Raw genomic sequence first — 14262 nt, 5'->3', positions numbered from 1 at the left:
AAATGATTTAAGCTGTTTAGAAAGTAAAACACTTGTCCATGCTTCAAAGTATTTTTTCCTCTTTGCATAGTTCATTCTGTTAGACTGCTACTGTAATGTTTGAATTCTACTGTAAAAACAGACTGGGTTTTTCTCGTCGTATACCTGACTTTATGGATCTTAAAAAAGAGAGATTATAATCATTCATTTAGCTTTTGAGAAGCTGGAAACAACATGACTGAAAAGTGTTTGTGTGTAAACTCTTGTTTTGGTTGGGCTGGCAGGAGGAAGGTGAACAGTGCTGAGTGTAGCTGATGGCTTTGAAGCAGTGATTAGGTGATCGAAGGAAAAATACATACCTTTTCCTCATGATTAGATTTTCTAGTATAAATAATGTAGATCTGACTACATGTTTAAGGTAGTTCTAGGTAACTGCATAGGAGCTGATATTTTCATGAAGGTGTTTGAGATCTCATTTACTAAGATGATAAATAATTTTTACTTTTTCCAGTGATCCTTTGAATACCTCTTTGCCAATATCCAATACAGTACAGGAGTCCACCTACACAACCTCTGCCATCACCTCTTCCAGTCTGACCTGCTCATCCCAGAGCACTAGCCCAGTAACAACAACTTCCTCCTATGACCAGACTTCTGTGCATAGCAGGATAGCGTACCAAAGCTCCATGGCTCTGTCTGAATCGACGCCTGTTGCAGTTACGGTGAGTGAATTTCAGCAATAAGACCTTGAAAAGGTGAAATATTCTTACCTGCGTTAGAGTTATATGACTCTGCTATGTTAATATTTTTAACCAAGCCAAGTACTATTTTTGATTTAACAAGCACAGCCTGTTGTTGCTTTTCCTATTGTGTAGCCATTTTTGACCGTACTGTATTTGGGATATAAGAGCCTCTGATTTTATTGGTTTTGACATCTTAAATTTGTTTGTTTGACCTTTTTTCTTAGTAACATTTAACATTCTACTTAAGTTTACTTCCCTGAAGCTTAGCTTTTCAAAAAGGAGCTATCTCTATATGTAAATATTAGTCATGATATTTTGCCATAACTTGACCATTTTTATCCAAAGGTACATTATATATTGAATTTATATGGCACCTAGCCAATGGGTCCCCAACTGTTTGTGGCCCCTACAGCATTACTCTTCTGTTGGATTTAAACACCAGTGGGAATTATTTTCATGTTTTATTTTAAAAAGTGTAGGGATGGGTCTAATCTAGGACAGAGAGGATCTCTCTTCAAAAGCACCTACTGTCTTTGTATGTGGAATGTAGGTTTGTTTTGAGAGAACTTGGTTTATTGAATGTTTAAGGAACTCGTGAGAGTTTATTTACTTCTGGCCTTTGTTATGTAACGGCTCGGTCACACTTGTCTTCTGCACTAGCTCGTATGTACGGGTGAGGATCAAGCATAGACTACCCACTTCTGTACTCCAGCATTATCCAATGCAGAACTGGTACTTCTCAAGTCTTATCTTTCAATGGAAAAAAATTGGCGTCTCTGTGTAACTTGGATAGTTAAAATCGTGAGTTGCATTAGATCAAAAGCGCAACCGTTTCCTATATGTTAACGCAATTCTTTCTTTCAAATTGGTGTGAACCTGAAGCTTGTTGTGTCAGTACGTGGGAAGGTCTCCTGCTGATGGGTGTGGTATGGGCAGTGTATGGGATTCTGTATGTTCAGGACACCTTGAACTTGAGAAAACTATTATGTCGTTTTGTTAAAAGGCACTGAAAAGTTCATTTCCTGCCTTTTTTTGTCTTTCAGTTTAGAGCGAATATAGAATTTTTCATGAAGCATGTTTGGTGTGTAGTTCAGTCTGAAAATTTAATATACCTTTGAGATGCTTTATTCATTCATTTCTCCTTTGTTTACAGAACGGGCACAGCGGTGTTAGAACACAGGCAACTCTTGACAGTAAGTTTACAAAACTTGGTTGTGCACAGGGTTTTCTGATCTTTCCTTACTACTTGCTGTGTGCACAACTGTAGCAGTGACACCTGGTTTGAAGTTTTACATTCTTCTCCCTGACTAATTTTTGGCTGACCCATTTGAATTTATTTTGTAGCAGCATGGGGTACGCTGCTTGCTTCTTGACTAAAACTAAGGTATGAAAGCAGTCCCATTAAATCTACAAACCTAAGCAGTCTTAAAGTTAGAGAAGCTGCTTTGCTGCTGCTTTTCTTTTTGAATTTACCTACCAAAAATTATTTAATAGAAAATTAAATTAAAATATAAAACCTAACATAACATTTCTTAGTAATTCTTCCAGTTCTCAGTTGGGAACCTGTGCGTAGTATTTACCTGTAATGAAACAAAGTCACATTCTTTGAATGAGGGGTATAGTGCTACTTATGCCCTTTACAAACCTGTGGGGAATAAGGGTGACGAACATGCTTTGTCTACTGGGTAGCGTGCTGCCTTGCAGTGGAGTGACAATGGTGCAGTACTGGCTCTGATACAGGCGTTACTGTTACCTTCATCTTGGCCTGTTTCTAATGTGGTGTTTTACTTGTAGCACACTTACAGCTCTCTTTCTGGACTTAAAACAATTAAGTGTAATATTCATTCTTCTGATATTTATGGGCTGCTCTGTGAAAGTTTTCAAGGGCAGCAGTGTGAATTAACATCCTGGAATTCCAACTCTTTAAGTTTTAGGTCTGTCCTCCTCTTAAACATCTCTTTAGTAGGTCGTTAGTGGAGTGGCCTTTTTTTTTTAATTATTCTGAGTAGAAAGAAGTTGAGTATTCAGACGTGCAGACAGTGTTTTGCTAGTGCCAGGTTCAGTTTAAATGAGCAGGAGGAGTGTATATGCCCAAAAAGTGACTACCTGAAATATTGTTATATGTCAAGACAACTTTTCATGTGGGAAACCTTGTTACTTTCATGTGCAGAATTAATAAACAATTTATGAAATTAACTACAGGACTTGTCTTTTTGCTCTGGAAAACAAAAATCTGAGAATTCCCAGGTTTTTTGTAATTATTTTCTAACGGCTTTATTAGTCCCTTTTTCTATGCCAGTACTCCTTAGAGAATACTTTCAGTATTTTCTGTAACAAGCACATAAACTAGAGTCACTCTTCTTCTACGTATCCATTTCATACATCCAAACGATTTTGAAATTCTCTCTTAACTTCAATATTCTTGTTATCTCCCATATTTTCTTTTAATCCTAAATATCCAGATCTCATGTTTCTTAAAGCCTTAGTTCAAATCATTGCTGGGGCATTATAATTCTGACCATCCTGCTTGTCTCCTGCTTTTCTTTGTCTTACACATTGTGTTTGGGCATCTTGTGAGGGCTCTTAGTGAACACGGTGATTCCGTCCCTTGTATTGAGGACGTCTACTTTTACTTCAGGAAGGGAACCCTGCTCTAAATGTGTTGAGAATTGTAAATGTTAATTACTTATTTTTATATTAATCTTGCCAGGAGATACCAGGGGATACAGTTGCTGCTTTCATAACTATGTTTCTGTTTGTCATTAATTTTCCTTTTCTGTTGTCAGTTACCCTTATACTTATTGCCAAAGCCAACATTGCTTGATTTCTGTTTGCACAGCACCCAGTCCAGCAACCTGACTTGGGTTACTTAGTGAGGGAACCAATCCAGCAATGTGAATAAGTGTATATCTGACTTCTGTTTGGTGACCATTCTAAAACTGTCTTTAAGTGCATTGCAAGTTAGTGATGCTCCATTGGGTAGTGGCCTCTGGTGTGGCATGGAAGCAGGGCTCAGCCCTCTTTCTGTTTCTTATTGGTGGGTGAATGCCTCTAATTCTTTGTAGTACCTTTGAATTCTTTATAGTATGTTTGCAGGACAAAAAGTAAGTGTAGAAACAGCTGGGAATCATCTTGGGCAGTCGAATTGTTCCGTGTCTCATTGCAGTATAGTGATCCTTTGGAGAGGCACATCTGTGGTAAATGAGTTTTGCTCTGTGTGGCCTAAAAAGTAGTACCAAAGCTAGCCGCTTATTATTATCTAGGTCAAATAAAGTAAGCCAATATTTGACAACTCTTTAGCCATTAAATATGTTTAATGCTGTGCTCAATTGTGGCCTCCTATTGTAGCTTCTTTTATCCTACTGCATCACACATTTGATTGAGTACTCCAAACTGGAAATTTGTATGTGCCCTTATACTCCAGTGATCTCGGTCTTGATCATCAAAGGTGCAGTGCAGGTTGGAATGAAGAAATAGAGCTGTAGCTAAAAGCAGATTTGTACAGTGCCTTGAAAAGCATAAATTGCTTTTGTTTGCAGAAACAAATGCAAGGAATTTTAAAATTATAATTAACTTGTGAGCAGAAGCTAGTAATCCAGATAGCGGGAGGTGAAATGCAGAAGGCTGTAGTTGTAGCAGCGAAAATTATAATTCTGTTGTAGGTTAAGAGCTTAAAAGGGGAAAAAATGATAGTTCTGTGTTTGAATTTTCATTAATAGCCAGATTGCCTGATACCGTTACTGGTTCTTAATGGTCAGGTTTTTGTAAACCAAGGGGAGAATACTGTGTTCCTGAATCTAGGCTGGGGTGTCAGTTATCCTGAAATTTGTCTGAATACCTCTTTTTAACTTGTTGCAGCTACTTCATCAGTTCCAGCGCCTAAGACAGAGCCTTCTCCCTCACTACCTTCTGCTGGTTCTCTGCCTAGTGTGGTATCCACCACTGCTTCGCTTCTGCCTTCAGCATCGCAGCACCCAGCAACGTTGCCCAGCTTGCCTCAGTCCAGTGATTTGGCCAGCAGCTCACTTTCCCAGTTAAGCAGGTACGGTAGGAATTCTGATGAACTGAAAGGAGTTCAATTCTGGGGACAGGGTGAATGTAAGGATGATTGTGTATGGGGCTGTCAGACACGGGGGTACCCTTTTCTGACATTAACTAGAATTATGAGAGTTTCAGAAGAGACCAAGATGTTTCTAGTTGTGAAGTATGAGCTCTGGGCTGCCTCTTAATAACAGAGCAGCTGCTGCCTCATGTTTTCATAGTATATGAACAACTTTGTGTTTCAAGGGGCTCTTGCTTCAGTCATACCAGCTACATAGACTCCCCCATGTTGATTTTCCAGCTTTGTTCGCAGTGCCTGCTGTTTGTGTAGTGTTGTATGTTTGAAATCATTCCTTAACGGTTTACTTCCTGGCTAATTTTGAAACACAGTAATTTTATTCATATATGTATTTCTTAAAATAAAAAACCAGAAATAATTCCACAGGGGAGGTGTGTATTTTCTTTTTCAAAGACATTTCCTTAAGGTATTTTGAAATACTGGAGTGGTGTTCCTGGAAGTGCATGGAGCACAGCTTAGCTCATTTGCACTGTGTCTGATTTTCTCAGTGCCTGTTATTGGAGCTTCGTCCCCAGGCAGGTGACATTGTGAGGCTGTACTTGTAGAGTTACATTTTTAATACTCATCCTCGTACTATATTAATGTAAGAAACTGATTTGATGGGATATCAGGGTTTTTTTTACTGTTTCACAGCTAGGACATTGTTGATTCTCTTTTAATACACTAGTGGTTTCTGTTGAGTAAATGGTAAATGTGTCAACAAGAATTACTCCATTCACATTAGAAACATCATCTCCCCACATTGGTAGAAATTTTAGTTGAAGGGTTGATGCTGTTGGGCACATACCAAGTGCCATGAAAAGATGATGCCTGAATTCCAAGCTTGGTTGTGTTGGCAGCCCTTGTTTGTGTCTCTGCCATAGGTAAATTAAGGCTTATTAGAAGAGCTGAGGAGACTGGACAAGAGAGTGGTTTAAAACTGTGTGTTGGACAGAACTGTTTCTTTCCTTGCTGCCTGAAGTGGTGTGGTCATAATTCCTGCAGATGTGGAACAGTTTTAAAGCATCGAAGTAAAATTAGTGTATGAAACTGCCAAGATTTATTCTGATCCCACATGTTGAAGAGCTACGAGAAGTGTTTGCCCTCAAATTAGAGCATATAATCTAGCTTGCAGCTTTGTTTTCTTTGCTTTATTTTCTTCTGGCTATTTCTGTAGAGAATACTGAAAAACTTGTTATGGTAAGGATCTCTGATGCTTCTGATTTCACAGGGAGGGGCCTTTTGAGCACGAAACAATATGTATTTTTTTTTTAAGGATTTGGGTTTTTTGCCTTTGTTCAGTGTTGACCTTGAATGTAGGTTATAATGTTTGCCAGTGTAAAACATTTAAACAGTTTAAAAACCAGTTTCAGTCACCTTTCACGGAGACATTTAAAGATTTTTGGATTGTGGGCGAATTGTTGGTGCTACTGTTACTGCCAGAAGTTCAGAGGGCCTGGTCAGCTAGGGAAAAAAGTGATGCTAAAGCACAGTTGCTTCCTGAAACAGTTATCTGCAGATGTTTTTCACCAGGGGGATTCTTTATTTTCATATTTTATAGTGTTTGTATAAAACTGAACAGATAGTTCAGATTCACCTTTTCAAAGAGAAAATGGCTTTTTGTGGGGTATGAGCCGACCGTGATTAAATTACCAGATCTTGTAGTGGTATGGCTAACTTCTGGGCTGTCACAGATATTCTTCAGTTGCTGGGTTTTTTGAGCCCTGCCTTTTGAGAATGTGTTGGGGCTTTTAACAGTTATGGGGCAAATATGCTGCAGTTCTGATTGGTTGAACTGACATTATTATGCAGGTTAGAATCTGAAAAGTACCATAGTGAATTAAACCAAAGCACTGCCTCACCTAATTAACATCTGCTAATTAGGCAGCAGCAGTTGCTTAGGGAGGGAATGAGAAGCAAGCAGTGTGTTGTGTGAACCACCCTCTGGTTTTGGACTTTCTGTGTCTTGGAGTCATTGCTACATAATTCCTGAAGCAACTGTTTTTCTAAAAATATAGTAAATTGATAAATACAAATTAATGCTGGTTTAGAAGTTTCTTGTTAGTAATAGTTGTCTCTGTACTTCAGATGTTCTCATTAAGAGGTAGTAGGGTATTGGTTAAAGGAAAAAAATGCCAGGATGTGCATATATATAGGCACATATATATGCATATGCACGTGTGCATGTATATATATATGTACACACACACCCCTACAGACAAGGTTTTCTTTAATATCCTACTACCTACTCTTGTATATATGCAGACAGACATATATTAAATACAGTTCTATGAAAAATTAATTTTATTAATGCTTTGCAATTTCTTTCTAGCTCCCTTTCCAGTCATCAGAGCAGCCTCTCTCCTGCCTCAGTGTTGTCTTCAAGCGCATCACATGCAGTAAGTCTTATTTGCATGTCAGCAGATGTTTGGCATATAGTTAGTTTATGTGATGATTAAGGTCCTCTCTTAAGGTTCATTGTGTCCTAGCACAGTAAGAACTGGAACGAAGAGCCTTGTGCCAGGGAAGATGGACTGCCAGCCCTCTAGTGGTAAAAACAGAGTCTTTACCACTTGTGGTTTGTACGGTATTGGAAACAGCTATTACAGAGACTTGCCAGTCACAACTGCAGAGGAAATTTTTGTGCCAGCAAGGGGGATGGAATAAAGAAAAAATTTCTTGTAACAAATCTGTTTTGTTTTTTGAAAAAAAATTTTCTAGAACTGGCTGTCTGAAACTACTCCAAAATGTGGACTGTTAGCAGTATCCACTGGAGAGATTAGCTAGCAAAATGCAGGTGATGGAATGATACATGTCATGAAAAATGCCTCATGACAGATGATTTTCGGGGTTTACCATGTGGCGTTGTTGTCACCTGTGTATTTGCATGAGGTAAGGCAAATGGTATCAAACGTAGTGTTCTAGATGAGGTTGCACAACCAAAAGTCAGAGAAGATGCTGTGTTGTTCTGCGATGGGGTACTTCTGTACGATCCCAGTTAGGGTGTGAAGATAAGTTACTGCTTTTCTTTATGTCTGTGCTTTTGTTCCTAATGCTCCATCCCTACTGAATATGTAACTTCAAAATTCACACATATCAAATGTCATCCTTTTCTGCTCTCAAAGGTGTTTTGGCTGCTGTGTGTTGATGACACTGTTTTGAAAGTGTCATAAGCTTCCAACTAAGGCACTGTATTGTACTGGATTCAAACCAGCAACTTCTTTATCCTCACGTGTTCCTGTAATACATCTGGTCTGTGTTTCAGCTAACCACATTGACTCTGTTGTGGGGCACTGCATTTTTAATCTTTAATCACTTTCCACAAGTGCATTGGGGAAATCACAATAGCAGTGTACTGTATTTTGAAAACAAATACTGTCTTGGAAGAATATAGGATTTTACTGAATACAACATGTACTAGCTTAAAGGAGTATGCAAGCAAAGGGCAAGAAATAATACAGTGAAGTGATGCTTGAGTTACTGGATACAATTTTGTGATGATACAGTGGTTTGAATTTAACTCAAGTTGTAATTTGAATACTTAAAAATCAGAAGCGTGCAGCTGAGTTGCTTCCTTGGTATATAGATGATGCATATCTTTTGCATATGCTGGTGTTACTTAAAAAATTCTCAGAGGGCTTATTCATTTCCCCCCGCCCCCCAGCATCTTCCACTGGTTTATTTGCTCTGTGGTCCTCTTTCTTTTTGTCTCCTTTCTAGCACACTAGCGTTGAGAACGCAGCTTCACTCCAGCCCTCAACAACCTTTTCAACTGCTTCAACCTCAGCCACTAGCACCACCTCTTCGGTTGTCAGCATGGCAAGCAGTATGAACACTACGAACAGCCTTGGCCTCAGCGTTACCAGTGTGTCTATACCAGCTGCTACCACACGGGCAGCTCCCTTAGTGTCTTCAGGTTTGCAATAACAGATCCTGTGGGATTCAGTTAGCAGAGCTGTCAGCTGAGCATCTCACCAGCCATAATTATGCTAAGAAATTGACACTTGACGAGCATTTTCAGCATGCTTTAAAAAATAAAGTTGCCTCTTTTTGTGTATTTGAAATATTTGTTAGGGTGTTATGTGCATTTATATAGCACATTCCATCCCTGAAGAACTTTATAAATAGACATCAGAGCAGTTCTGACTTGGGAAGTTTTAGGGTAGGAGATTTGCCGGTTTGTATTCCAGGTTTTATCAGCTCTAATTGTATAGCTTTAATTTCAGTCTTCTCTGTGACTTGAATTCATTTGGCAGCATCAAAATATACTGCAGTGTCCTCATTATCATATGCCACATCATTACTGCCACATCTAAAGAAAGGAAAAAAGTTTCTGATGTCTGGGTCATTCCACAGCAAGTAGCACTTCAGAAAAAGGGCCCACAGTGGGGGAAGGTGGGGAGGCTTCTTGCACTGCAGTGAAAGAATGCTAAATTCTCTCTTGCTTCTGTAATCAACCTGAACGCTAAAAAGAAAGATGGAGGGAAGTGAATGATTTAAGTATTAAAATCAAACTTACTTAGGGAAGGATTTCTCATCTCTGCTTCCCATACCTTGTAAATGAACTGTCTGATGACTGCTCAAAGTGTCTTTGTCTTTTTATTTTTTTCTCTTCTGCTTCCTAGCACTGCTTGATGGAAGCAAATGGAACTGTTTCAGTTTTTGTCTCTTCGCTATTCTCAGCTGCAGCAAGTCACAAACAAAAAGTGGGCTGGCACCATTTAGTGCTTTCTAGTCTATTACTGGTGATAAGGGGAAATGTGTTGACAGAGCAGAAAATGAAAGGAGAGAATTTGCTCTCTTATATTGAAAATGATGTCTGAATTTTGCCTTCAGGAGAGGACTGAGGAAAGGAGAAGTTTCTGTAATTCTTGTAATCCTCTTGGACCAAGTAAATGACAAAATCAGACTGTTCTTTGATGGACTGTTTTTTGTCTGAAGTAGCCTGTGCTTTCCCATCCTTGAGGCATGGTGAAACTCTTCAGGCTATTTTGAGCATTTTCATCAAGGAGCACAAATTCTTCTGCTTATTTCTGCTCTTTACAAACTATGCCAGTGCAGCCGCCAGGGCTTGTGAGCTCTCTTGTCTCAATGCTGAAGCCTTTTCTTTTACAAAGGCTTGTTAAAGTGTCTCTATTTTTAATTCTACAGGCAAAGCTCCCCCAAACCTGCCCCAAGGTGTACCACCCTTGTTGCACAACCAATATATTGTGGGACCTGGAGGACTTCTGCCTGCCTACCCAGTAAGCAATTTAATTGTTTCTGTCCTTGATTGCTTAACCCTTGGTGCAGATGGGTGCTCCAGTCCTGCTGCTGTCTATGCCAAGGCATTCCTGTTGGCACATGTTGCACCTGGGATTCTTGTTCCAAATGCTGAAGAACGTACAAGATACATTTTTTGGGGGTTTACTGTTGACAGTAAACTGCAGAACTGTTGGTACAGACCTGATTTGGCTGCTGTTGACGCTAAACATGCATGTTGCTGTAGTTTTCAGTGGTTATCAGGTTTTAGGCCCTTTGAGTAAAATTAGACTCATTCAGGTTTGTATTACTGGAATGAATTTACTATAGAAATGATTGAAATGTGCCATTTCTCCTTTCTGTCATACTTCTAAAGATTGCACATAGCTTTTTGATGTCTGACCAGGATCAACATATTTTTGGTTATCTATTTCTTGAATCAGAAATGTTATTCTAATTGTATTTCTGTGTCACACTGAATGTAAGCAGATGCCGTAGGTTGCTTTGTGGTCTAGTCATGAAATCTTAAATCCTACTGTTCTCAGAAGTAATGATAGCAGCAAAGAAACAACTTAAAAGTGACAAGGCATTTTAAGCTTAGCTCTACTTCCCTTAAAATGCTACAGTGCACCATGATGGCACAATGTGATGTATAGCTGTACACCTTTAAAATACATTGGTTCTAGGTCAAACCCTCAAATTGGTCAGCATCAGAAAAAAGTGTTACAACGTTGTTGTATTTTTATCTGTCTTCAAGCAGATTTATGGTTATGATGATCTCCAGATGCTTCAATCCAGGCTGCCAATGGTAAGTAAATGGCTTTGTTTATTTAGTTTTAAACCATTTATCTTCAATGTTGATCATTTGTGCAACACAAATTGGTTCATTTAATGGTGATTAAGAGCTTATCCTTATGTTCTGTATTATGTTTCTTTAAATATCCACAGTTTCTCTGGATGGTGTAAATTGATACAGAGCAACTGTTGCATCATGAATTTGTCCATCTGCAAATTCTGTAGATAGAAGCAAGTGTGCTATCTGTTTTTGAGTGGAGAAATTTTTAAGTGTTGTACCATCAGTGTGACATCTTGTCAAATCTAGTTGAAATCTAAATGTGAATGTTTTCTTTCTCCAAGAAATAGCGTTGAACAGCAAGTACACAAATTGGAAGCCAGTTGGTGCATCTGACAGGTTTTGGAGGTGCTCATAGCTGGAGGTCTTTGCATATGCATCATGGCAGCAAAAGCAGAAGAGCGGTGGGAGGGAAAGTATATGCAGGTTTTTTTCCTTACCTGGGTACAGAATGTAAATGGCATGTGAGAGATGCTGAGCTGCCACACAGATGGAAAAAGATCCTTAGCCTAGACTGCAAAAAGGTGAAGAATTTTCTTTTCAGAAAACTAGGATAAGGAACCTGGAAAGAAAGCTTGGTAGTATGTAAATGAGTTTTTATTTTCCCCTTCTTACAAATATATAAACATAGAGGTGCGACCACAGTCACCTTCACTGATTGACTTGCCCTTGGCCAGTGGTTGGGACATACTGGAGCTCCCTGGAATTGGGTCTCTTAGACACAAGGGAAGCTTCTAGCAACTTTTCACAGAAGCAAACCATGTAACACCCCGAGTTTTGCTGCGATTGCTGTTGCTGCCTTGGCCGCCTTGGCTGCCCGGCTGTGGTGCCGTGGGTGCACGTGCCCGCCCCTGTATCCCCGGGGTCTTGTGTTTTGTCTGCCTCCGGGGCTGAGGTGGGCCTGGAGACGGAACCGTGGCCCGTAAGTGAAGGGTCCCGTGTTTGGGATGGCCTGAGGCCCTGCTCCTCTGAAGAGGAGGGGTGCCCAGGAGTCCTCGGGAGGTGGAGCCGGGGCAGCCGGCGTAGCTGCGGAGCTGTAGTGGCAGGAGGAGGAGGTTGCGCTGGCTGAGTTGTTGAGGTCCCTTGCAAGAGGGAGGATGGCATTGTGCTTGCGTGAGGGAGGCTGCCCCGTGTTTTCTGAAAGCGTGTGGAGCAGGGGAAAGGTGTGAAGGGTGTTGGTGGTGGCGGGCCGGGAGCCACGCTGTTGTCAGGCAGCGTTGTGTTGGAGGGTGCAGTGCTTGGGGTGGTGGCGCGTGCACGGTGGTTGGGCGTAGGTAGGTGCCGTCACGGCAGGAGGTAGGCTGACGTTGGAGGTCGCCGGCTGGACCTTGTCCGTGTTGGCCTAGAACAGCAGAGCTGGCGCTGCAAGGTGTTTTGAAGCAGCGCAGGCAGAGGGTTGTGGTGAGCAATGCCTGAAGCTGCAAGAGCCAGCGACCCCGAGTTGGGTCTGTGCCGTGCCGCTCCTTCCTAGGCTCATGGCATGGTTTGGGATGGGTCGGGTTGGGCTGGGAGGGACCCTCGGAGGTCGCCGGGCCCAACCCGCCAGCAAGGGGCAGGGCCGTCTCAAGTCGAGGAGGTTCTGAGAGCCCCGTCCAGGCTGACCTGGGAGGTTTCCAGGGACGGGGCGCGTCCCACCTCTGTGGGCAACGTGTTGCAGCGTTTTGCCTCCCTGCTGGTTGCAGCGCGCTGCCTTCCTCGTACGGAGCGTGAGCCACCCCTCGTTTGGTGTGAAGCCGGTCCCCGCTGTGGTGTGGCTGCAGGCCCTTTGACCAAGTCGTCGGCCGTCTTTCTTGTGAGCCCCCTGGAAGTGCTGAAAGGCCGCAGTAAGGTCTCCGCGGGGCCTTCCCTGCTGCAGGCTGAAGAAGCCCATCTCTCTGAGCCTTTCCTCGTAGGAGAGGCGTTGCAAGGCTCTGACGGTGTTTGTGGCCCTGCTGTGGACGCGCTGCAAGAGGTGCGAGGCCTCCCTGTAGCGAGGCCTCCAGAGCTGAGGATCAGTTGGTGGAACGCGGGGCGGGGGGTGGGTGGGAACTGTGGAGGAGACGGGCCGACACGGAGGTTCTGGTGACGCTGGCTGTTGAAAGCCTGGGAGAGGTTTTTGAAAGAGGTGGAGGAAAGCGCCTCCTTGGGGAGAGGTGTCAAGGAGGAGAGTGGGCACGGGGCCTGCAGAGCCCGTGTGGGGCAGGGCTTGGAGCAGGTGCTGAGTGGCGGTGGCTTCGCGCCACGCCGAAGGCTCGTTCCTGTGCTTGTGAGACAAGATGCATTGGCAAGGTTTTTGCAACAGGTCTTTATTTTGTGTGGAATGAATAAATAGGTGAATAAATAGGTGAAGTCCCGCGGTGGCAATAAATAAGAGTTGAATAAGTAAGGGGGTCAGTCAGTGGGGGCTGAGGGCGCGGGGCCGTTGCTGCAGCGGCTGTTGGCGTGGCTGAGGGTAGGCAGGATGAGAGAGGTGGGGCTGGGTCCGCCGGGGCTCCAGAAAGTGTTGTTGTCGGTGTGGTGGGGCCGCGCGCGTGCGCGTTGGCCGCGGTGCTTGGGCTAACGGCGCATGGTGCGGGTGAGGTTGTGGAGGCGTTGGAAGCAGGCGCGAGCTTCGAGGCGGACGTGGTCCCAGGCGCAGGCGCTGTGGTTGTGGGTGTGGAGGAAGTCCTGGATGTGCGTGAAGTACCTGTCGATGCTGAGTCGCTGCCTCTTGAAGAGCGTGGCGTTGGCTGTCGGGCATTGCTCCAGGCGTTGGATGTAGTGCTGTAGGTGGTTGAGGAGGTGGTGGCGCGCGCCGGTGTCCCAGTGTTGCGGGGCGCTGTCGTTGCTGCTGAGGGTGTGGAAGAGGTGCTGTAGGATGCGGAGGGCGGTGGCAGCGGCTTGCTGTGGGTGGCTGGTGTGGAGGAGGGTGTCGGGGAAGCGGAAGGGCGCCTGGTGTTGCTGGCAGGGCTGTGTCGGGCTGGGAGCCATGGCCTGGAGGAGCCGGAGGCCGTCCCAGGGGAAGGTGTCGTCGCCGGGCCGCAGGTGGTGGCAGGCGAGGGCGGTGGCGAGAGCCGTCAGGAGGAGCAGGAGCGGCGTGGCGCCGTGCGTCAGGCGGGGCTGTGGGGTTGCGGGCGCTGTCATGGTGGTTGGGTGGGTGCCGCGTGGGTGTCGCTGTGCAGGAGCCCGGGCAGGCTTGGTGGTGTTGCGGGTGGTCGCTGTGCTTGGTGTGGTGCCGGGTGGCCGGCTTTATGTGGCGCGGCGGCTTCCCCTTCCTCGCTTTCTGATGGCAGCGAGTTTCCGGCTGTGGCTTTCAGTTTTGGCTGGTGGCTGTGGTGGTCTTGGGGAAGTGCGTTGTTGGGGTGGCCGTGGGTGGGGAGAGCGGTGGC

At 43.7% G+C, this 14262-nt stretch overlaps 2 protein-coding genes across 8 annotated transcripts in view; one reads left to right on the top strand and one right to left on the bottom strand.

Moving 5' to 3' along the window:
• UBAP2 (ubiquitin associated protein 2) overlaps window positions 1-14262 on the top strand; it is a 133794-nt gene that overhangs the window by 39994 nt on the left and 79538 nt on the right. For 4 of the 7 annotated variants that reach the window (XM_080371153.1, XM_080371151.1, XM_080371150.1 and 1 more), the window contains 7 exons: window positions 491-701; window positions 1876-1915; window positions 4581-4764; window positions 7154-7220; window positions 8542-8737; window positions 9973-10064; window positions 10820-10870. In XM_080371153.1, the coding sequence (XP_080227279.1) occupies window positions 491-701; window positions 1876-1915; window positions 4581-4764; window positions 7154-7220; window positions 8542-8737; window positions 9973-10064; window positions 10820-10870 (841 nt within the window). The remainder of the gene's footprint in view (window positions 1-490; window positions 702-1875; window positions 1916-4580; window positions 4765-7153; window positions 7221-8541; window positions 8738-9972; window positions 10065-10819; window positions 10871-14262) is intronic. The other 3 variants (XM_080371154.1, XM_080371152.1, XM_080371149.1) reach the window with 1 other exon arrangement.
• On the bottom strand, window positions 13376-14256 carry LOC308056212 (interferon-like). Its single transcript, XM_080371219.1, has one exon. It carries the CDS (start codon window positions 14015-14017, stop codon window positions 13451-13453), a length of 567 nt encoding a protein of 188 aa, XP_080227345.1. The 5' UTR covers window positions 14018-14256; the 3' UTR covers window positions 13376-13450.

This window comes from Falco punctatus (assembly GCF_963210335.1).
Source record: "Falco punctatus genome assembly, chromosome: Z".
Lineage (NCBI taxonomy): Eukaryota > Metazoa > Chordata > Aves > Falconiformes > Falconidae > Falco > Falco punctatus.
This window is presented reverse-complemented; position numbering and strand designations above follow the sequence as displayed.